This window comes from Callospermophilus lateralis, chromosome 10 (assembly GCF_048772815.1).
Source record: "Callospermophilus lateralis isolate mCalLat2 chromosome 10, mCalLat2.hap1, whole genome shotgun sequence".
NCBI classification, from domain to species: Eukaryota; Metazoa; Chordata; class Mammalia; order Rodentia; family Sciuridae; genus Callospermophilus; species Callospermophilus lateralis.
Window position 1 is genome coordinate 102,825,406 of NC_135314.1, and position 8,566 is coordinate 102,833,971.

The following is an 8,566-nucleotide window of genomic DNA, read 5'->3' on the forward strand; positions in this document are numbered from 1 at the left end:
TTCACTAGAGCTTAGAACAAAGATAACTCCAGACCTTTCAAGAACTTCCTAATTCTTTTTCTTTAAAATTTTAAAATAGACTTAATTTTTTAGAACAATTTTCAGAAAAATCAAGATGATGCTACAGAGAGTTCCCACATATCCTGAACCTAATTTCCCCTATTCAAATCTTACCTCAGTATGACATATTTGTTACAACTGATGAGACAATAGTGATACACTATTATTAACTAAATTCCCTACTTTCCTGAGATTTCCTTAGTTTTTACCTAATATCATTTTTCTGATGCAGGACTCCATCTGGGGCACCACATTACAATTAGTCATTGCATTTCCTTGAGCTCCTCTGAGCTGTGACCATTTTTCACACTTTTTTTTGGGGGGGGGTGTTTTTTGTTTTTGATGACAGAGAATTTTGAGGAGGGCTGGTCATGTATCTTCTACTGGAATTTATTTATTTATTTAGTGTTATTATTTTTTTAATGATTAGTCCTGTGGGTTATTTACAGGAAGACTCTAGAGGTAGGAAGCCATTTTCATGAGATTACATCGTGGATACATACTACCAATGTGAGCAATCACTGCTGAGGCTGACCTTGAACAACTGAGCAGTGCTTGTTCGTCTTGGTTGTAACCTTACTCTTCTTTATCTTCCTATTCTGTACTGTATTATTCAGAAGGAAATCACTGCCATCCTTTTTTTTTTTTTCTTTTTCCTTTTTCCTTTTAATAAGCGAATTACTTAACTAAAGGAAGGCTTGTATTTGCATAATTTATACTGAGTTCTTTTCAAAGAAAGCTACTTCTGAATACAAGCATAGTCTCTTTTTAGAGAGAGCATCTCCTCAATAGGCAGAAAACTTTTATCACTCACTTCTCAGATTTCAACTTCTGAATGTGAAGCACAGAAACAGCTGGGTAATTGATATAGAATTTCAAAATGAGTTGGGAAAGAATTAGCCACAAATTAATTGCTGGTCCTCATTTTTTAGTTCCTGATTCTAATGTTGTATAAGTACATGTCACCTAAAACATGTTAGCCCCCTGCGTTTTTATTTTAACCCAGGAGGGAACCTAATTTTTAGAAAAGGAAATCCCTGACAGAAAAAGTCTAATAATGTGAAGTACTCCTTTTTTTTTTTTTTTTTTTTTTTTTTTTTTTTTTTTTTTTTTGGCGAGGAGGAGCTGCAAGATCACTAGTTCTGCAATTCTCCCAAGGTAGATGCCACCATCCTAAATTACTGGCAACTCATCTTGCATCACAATTACCTAACTTCCTACCACTCCTATTCCCCAGAGCAGAAAACAACAATAAACTTTTTGAGCAAGCCCAGACACACTTCTCTTGCAAGCTCCCCTCAAAGTTCATGTTACCACCTGGATTTTTATAATTGTTGTACTTGTTCATTTTCTTATCCATTCATCCAGAATGGAGTCCTGCTCCTGAATCAAGTATCCCAGGTCTTCTCACTTTCAGTCTGGAAGAGAGATGAAACTTTATCTCCTTCCTCACTGCATATAACTATAGTAAGAAAAAAAAATCTTCACCCATGATCAAAAGGTGATAACATTACAAATTTTAAAAAGAGAGAGAATAAGAGAGCAACTAACTCTTTATTCAATTATGCAATAATCTCTTAGGGAACTTCAAAGTCCTTGATATTTTCCAGTGTCCCTATTCATTCAGTGAATTCTTTATAGAAGCCAGTCCCTCCCTCTGATTCTTAACAATCCTCCCTCTCTTTACTGTAGTCTGGCTATGGTTCTTTCATCCATGCTCATGAGTACATTACCAATAAGAACCTTAGGTTTTACTGGTTCCCAATTATATTTGCAATAAGTGATCATTCAAACCCTCAGTTGCTAGACCAGAATCTGAACTATCCAATGTCAGAAAAAAAAAAAAATCTTATGTAAGAAAAGGATAGGATCTGGGAAAACTGAGAGAGGATGGGACTGAGGCCTCCCTGATATCCTTCACACCCAGGTCCCTAGTCTTTGCTTGGCTTTGAGAAGAACACAGAAAATCTTCATTGGAATTTCTACTTCTTATTTCATTGTTAATTTATGTTATATAAATCCATGCCAATCCATGGGTCAATAACTGGAATTTGTCTTGACAAACTAATGTCAACCAATTTAATATCAATTTAATACTAACTCTCAGGCTTGGTCCTTTTCTTTAAAATGAATGATTCACCTTAGGGGATCTCTACAGTCCACTAGCACTCTAAGATTCCATTTTAGCTACCCAGTACAGGAGCTAAGTATTGTTTAAACTATGTATTGGTAGACTAGACCATGGAAATGGCCATGCCTGTCTTGTTCACCATGGAATATTCAGTGCACTTTCCATAAAAAATTCAGTGGAATATTCTGAAAGCAATTTCCAACATGCTGATAATTATTTTCAGTGGATAAATGGAAGTGGAGGAGAAAGGAACGTCTTCTTATAGTTAGATTCGGTCTCCCTATCTAAGCATTTCTTCCACATTCAAGCCCCTGGGATTGATGCTGTATTTGCATTATTGCTGTTCCTCACAGCAGCCCTAAGCAATAGGGATTATTATTTCCATTTTACAGGTGAGGAAATCGAGGCCAAGGACAATTAAGTAACTGGCCCAAGGTCACATAGCCAGTAAGTAAAGGATTCAGAATTTGAACCACTCTCTTTATTCCCAAATACATATTCTGGGCTTTGCAAGTAAAATAGAAGTGCTTTCTAAACTACAAGTAATCCAATGAAAGTGTAAATAAAGTGTTTTATTAGTCATTAGGGAGATTCTGATCAATCGAATCTTCTAGGTAATGTTGAAATGTATACTGCTCTAGTCCTATCTGAAGGAGATTTTCTCATGATTTAAAAAAAAAAAATGGCTGAGAGAGAGCTTTTCTCCCTCCTTGACAATCTGTTCGCTCCAGGTAACAATGATGACTTTGCCTGACCCCCTTCCCAGTTCTTACTGGGAGCTTCAATTGCTTTGTGTTTCAACAGGGCCTCCTGAGAAGCACAGGCAGCAGTATGATGACCCCTTTTAAAATCTACTGCCCTCCCCTTTACCAGAGAATGTTGTTTGAGTCTGTTCTGGCAGCGATATCAATATCATGTTCTAGGCAGCTCACCTACAATAGGATTTCACTTTTCATGGCTCTCAAGGCTGGGGAATCCAAGACTGAGGCTCCCAAAGAGTCAGTGTCTAGTGAAGGCGACTTCCTAGTTCATAGACAGCTGTATTCTCCCTGTGTCTCATGAAGCAGATGGAGCAAGAGAGCTCTCTGGGATCTCTTTTATAAGGGCATTAATTCCATTCATGAGGGCTCTGCCTAATCATTTTCCTGAAGCCCCACCTCCTAGTACTATCATTTGGGGGGTTAAGATTTCAAGATAGTATTTGGGGGAAAACAAACATTCAGTCTAAAGCAGGTATCATCAAATAATTCAGCATGTCAGAGTCAAAACCATATTAGAGTGCATCCCAGGCACTGCACCCATGAAGACGTGCCACCACCTGCTTAGGCAGTGCCACTTTTGAATGTACAACCTCATTAAAGGTCTAAGCGGGTTTTAAAAGTCATTCAGTTTAGAGGAAATGTTTTTAAAGAATATTTCCAAACATGGGAAATCATTTTTTAAAAAGCACATAGCTAAAAACAAGGAGATTCATGGTGTGCTTGAATAAAGTAAATATTTCAAGCCCTTCACTGGGATATGGCATTAAGTCTTTAAAGAAGTAGGTAAGCAAATTTAACATTTCATTGTGAAAACTCCAGACTAAGACGTTTGCTCTCATCTGGTTCTAGGTTGCCTACATTTAATCAAGTTATTTGCCTAAATTCAGCCTCTTTTCCCAACGTCCTTCTTAGCATTTTCTATCTTCTTTGCCTCTGTTTATTGCTCATTCCTGGCCCCTCATTCATTGCCTGTTATGTGTTCCAGAACAGCATTTCCTGCCTGCAATGCTTTTTGGAACAGAGTCCTTCTGGGACCATTACTATCCAGAAGCACATAGTTATACCAAAATGGTGTTTGTTCAATGAAAAATGACTTCTCCTACCCATGTTATTCATCAAATTGTCTAAAGTGGTTTTTTTAAATCATGCATATAGTCCCATAAGGGGTTAATAAAATGGACTCACAAGGAAGAAGAATTATATTACCTAAGCAAATGTAGAATCTAAAAATAGGGCACATTCTAACAATAAATTGTACCAGATGGCCTACCAATAATAACGAACTCTCTCTGTCTTCTCACCTTTTCATCATAAGAAACAATGAATAAACAATCTTTAAAATTGCTTATAATCAATAGGGGGAAACAGAATCAAAGAAAGGGAGACAATCAATTTTTTTTGTGGAATGACTTTTAGACTTCATGAGATTAAAGTGAGAGTTGACAATAAAAGCACTTTTCCCATGTCAGAGCTGACTGCTCAGAGGGCTAAGAAATGACAGATTGTGGAAACAGTCAAGGAAAAAAAATTAAATCTTAACTCCTTAAGTTGTTAGCAGTATGAAAATGTATTTGAAATGGCCATATTTCAGATCATTGCAGATTTGGGGTATTTGTGACTATGTCTCCTTCTTTGGTATAATACATGTTTCTATGCTTTTTATCAGTTATTTCTTTGAGCGATTGATTAATTGATTGATTACCTTCCAGTATTTTACAAATAAACATTGATTACCTCACAGACTCTATGGCTCAGGAATCTGGATGCAGCTTAGCTGGGTATCTCTGGCTCAGGGTCTCTCATAAGACTGTAATCAATAACCACCAAGACTGCCCAAGCAAGGAATTAATTTTAAAAGAGAAAGCAATCACCAGAAGATTAATTAGTGCACTTTAAAAAACTATAATATAAAGAAAAAAGGTGGATGATATTTCTAAATGAGCAATATTATCTCGTTATAAAATTGAAAAGAGTATTAAGAATATTTTAAACTGATTCTCAGTACACAGTTGACTCTGAGTAATGCACCTTCATCTAGCACACCCTGGCATAGATACCTAATTAACAGACTGGACTCCAGGCTCCTGATCAGTTACCTGGCACTGCCTCAAACTCTGAATAATTAGGAGAAAGCCAATATGGGTAGCCATGAATAAGAGGTTTAAAAGTTGTCTAGTAGACAGCCTAAAAGCTCAAATAATGATAACTCCTAATATTTACTATTTCATCCTATAATGTGGGAAATCTCAGTAGCTGGGATAATGTCACTTATTAAAAATAACCACTCTGGTACAGTTTGAATGTTTGTATCTCTTCTGAAATTCATGTTGAAGCTTGATCACCAATGAAGTAGTATTGAGGGAAGGCCTGTAGGTGGTCCTGAGGACTCCTCCTTTGTGAACAGGGTATAGGCTTTTATTTAAAAAAAAAAAAAAAATAGGCTTCACACATCATTCAGCTTTTGCCCTTCCATCCTCTCTTTCATGTAAGAACATGGCCTTCAAGGCACCATCCTGGAAGCAGATACAGGGTCCTCACCAGACACCAAACCTGCTAGCACCTACATCTTGGGCTACCCACCCTCTAGAACTGTGAGAGTCTGTATTATAACAACACAAACAGATGAAGACACCCTCCTTCTGTCACTCATTTTCTTTCAGACCTAACCCTATTGACTTTTGCTTCTTCTCTGCAGTCAGAATTGGAAGAAAAAAAAAACATTAGCAGTAATATCTTCCCAAGATCACCTGCATTTTAATCTAATTGCTTAGTTCTCACGCCTGACTTCTAAGAAAAATGGGAGACTGACTTTTCTTTTTCAAAGAAAAGTAAAAATTATCCATTTATCTGGATAATTTTGGCCATTATTACAGATAACTATCACCTCATCACACATGGACTTTTCATTTTAAGTTTTTGTGGAAATGATCCTTTATCAAATACATTACTTCTCATCAAAGCTAAGCCATATTAAAATCAATAATAGCTAACTATGTCCCACTTACATTGGGACATAGTTCTATGGTTATTTTTAAATTGATTACTTCTCATTCACTTATTTTTTTTATTCATTCAGGAAATATTTACTGATGACCTCTTTATGCCAGAAATTGTCCTAGGATCCAGTATACAAGGATCAATATCTCCCTATAGCCTGAGAAGTTCACAGTCTTAGCAAAAGCATCTTGCTTTTTACTCAAAAGAGGGTTAAAAAAAAATGCTGGGCATGGTGGTACATGACTGAAATCCCAGCAACTGGGGAGGTGGAGGCAGGAGGATCACAAGTTCAAGGCCAACATCAGCAACTTAGCCAAGCCCTAAACAACTTAGTGAGAACCTGTCTAAAAGAAAAGGGGTGAGGAGTTTACTGGTATTGTTGCTCGGTTTAATCCCAGTACCAAAAGGGTGAGGGGAGAGAAAAAAAAAAAGAAAGAGAAGGGTTTGGGAGGGAGGGAGAAAATAAAAAGAAAAAAGAGAGAAAGAAAGAAAAAGGAGATATTTTTGGCCAGAAAATAGAAATCATCCTCAAAATTTTTTACCTGTGAGTAGGATAGTAAAAGTTATCAAAGCAGACTTTGATGATGTGGTACCTTCTTAAGAATAAGCAGAAGAGGCACAGGAATGAGCCTATTTCCTATAGGTACCCACTCCCGTGTCTATACAGGTCTGTAAAATCCTCCAAGGGATCTTTTTAAGAAACAGTAGGAGCTCTTCTTTCTGTAAAGTTTTACATGTGGTTATAACTGTGGTGCTATCTGAAAGCCAGAAAAACTTGTTTATATAGTTTTGATAAGTTCTGTGCCCCAAACCAATGATCATCTGAAGGTATCCTTTGGGCCTTCCATTTGTTTGGGGTGTTACCCCAGACCACTCATATATTCAGCAAATCACCATAAAGATACACAGCAAAACCATACACAACAGGATCAACAGGATCTGACACTCCCATGAATATGTTCCCTTCTGTACTAGCAAAAATGTGTGGTAATACCTCCTTCATCTCCAACCTACTGTGGTTCTACTTAGGATTTTTTAATGGTTATGATGGTGCAAAAGCAATAGAACCTCCATATAAAATATACATTTAATTTTGTATTTTGTTCCTCTCATGAGCCAATAATACATGGCACAATATACACCCTGATGAGGCTGGACTGCAGCAGTGAGCTACAGATCCCAGACAGCCACATGATTATGAAGATAGACAACCGTACTTGATTATGTACTATGTTGCTAAGCTTTGATGGTCAATAGATTATGTATGTTAAATGCATTTAATTTGGGCTGGGGATGTGGCTCAAGCGGTAGCGCGCTCGCCTGGCATGCGTGTGGCCCGGGTTCGATCCTCAGCACCACGTACAAACAAAGATGTTGTGTCCGCCGAGAACTAAAAAATAAATAAAAAAATAAAAATAAAAATAAAATAAATGCATTTAACTTACCATACTTTCAACTTAAATATGTTTATTGGGATGTGACTCCATTGCTTGAAAAGCATCTGTATATGCCATGTTTTTGCCTAGGGAAGCTGTGCCCAAGGTTTCTATTGGGGCTGGCAATGTGGTCATCCTTTGCCTAGAAATTTTCAAAATTTCAGACTACCAGAATACTGTAGGTATTTGCTACAAATCATATGGTTTATGAAGTTTAGTATTTTATAGAATAGAAAGACCATTCCAAAAGCCAAGTTCTCAGATGCAAGCCAAGGGCCAAACTTGTACGCAGGCCCTTCTGAAGATAGCAGCCCTAGGTTTGCCATATTAACTTTTCTGAATACTATTCCTTAAGTCTTCTGCCAGATATATGTTGTTGGAAACAGAAAAGTTCTCATTTATCTCTCTTTGTGTACACAGCTAAAGAAAATGTGGTTGACCTTAATTTTCAGGAATGGTTACAATGAGAGTTATTACTAACAATTATCATTTTTAGATATTACTAATAATATTTTAGTAATAATTTTTGGTAGTGATAATTATTTTCTCTTATCAATATGTTAAGTATTATTTCTATGTAATGTTCATGTTAATAATTCATTCAGTGATCCTTAACAGTCTTTGATTTTAACCTGTCAAGATTATGAAAATTTAAGGATAATCTGTGTTTTGTTCCTTATTTCATTTTTCTTCTACTCTGTTATCTTCTTCAACAGGACAGACTTTCTGTAGCTTGAAGGAGCCGACCATGGATTTCAGGCGTGTGAAGGAGTATTTCTCCTGGCTCTACTATCAATACCAAATCATTAGCTGCTGTGCTGTCTTGGAGCCCTGGGAGCGATCTATGTTCAATACCATCTTACTAACCATTTTTGCTATGGTGGTATACACTGCCTATGTCTTCATCCCAATCCACATTCGCCTGGCTTGGGAATTTTTCTCAAAAATATGTGGCTATCACAGTGCAATTTCTAATTGATCTCTTTTGCATTCTGTGAAATGGCATTGCACATTTATGTTGCTTACAACGTGTTGATTTAGGTGACTACGGTGTCATCTTTCACTCTCTGACCTGAAAAATCACTCTTCTCTTGTGTCCTGCCTAGAGTTTGAGATAGATGTCTCTAGTTTCTTTTGTAAATACTACATTGTACATCAGGCCATAGAAAATATGATGCCTT

General features: G+C 36.9%; 1 protein-coding gene across 1 annotated transcript; it reads left to right on the forward strand.

Moving 5' to 3' along the window:
• Positions 1-8,133: 8,133 nt before the first annotated feature.
• Positions 8,134-8,364, forward strand: Sptssb (serine palmitoyltransferase small subunit B). The gene has a single exon (XM_076869091.1). The coding sequence runs from the start codon at positions 8,134-8,136 to the stop codon at positions 8,362-8,364; it is 231 nt and encodes a 76-aa protein (XP_076725206.1).
• Positions 8,365-8,566: the final 202 nt, after the last annotated feature.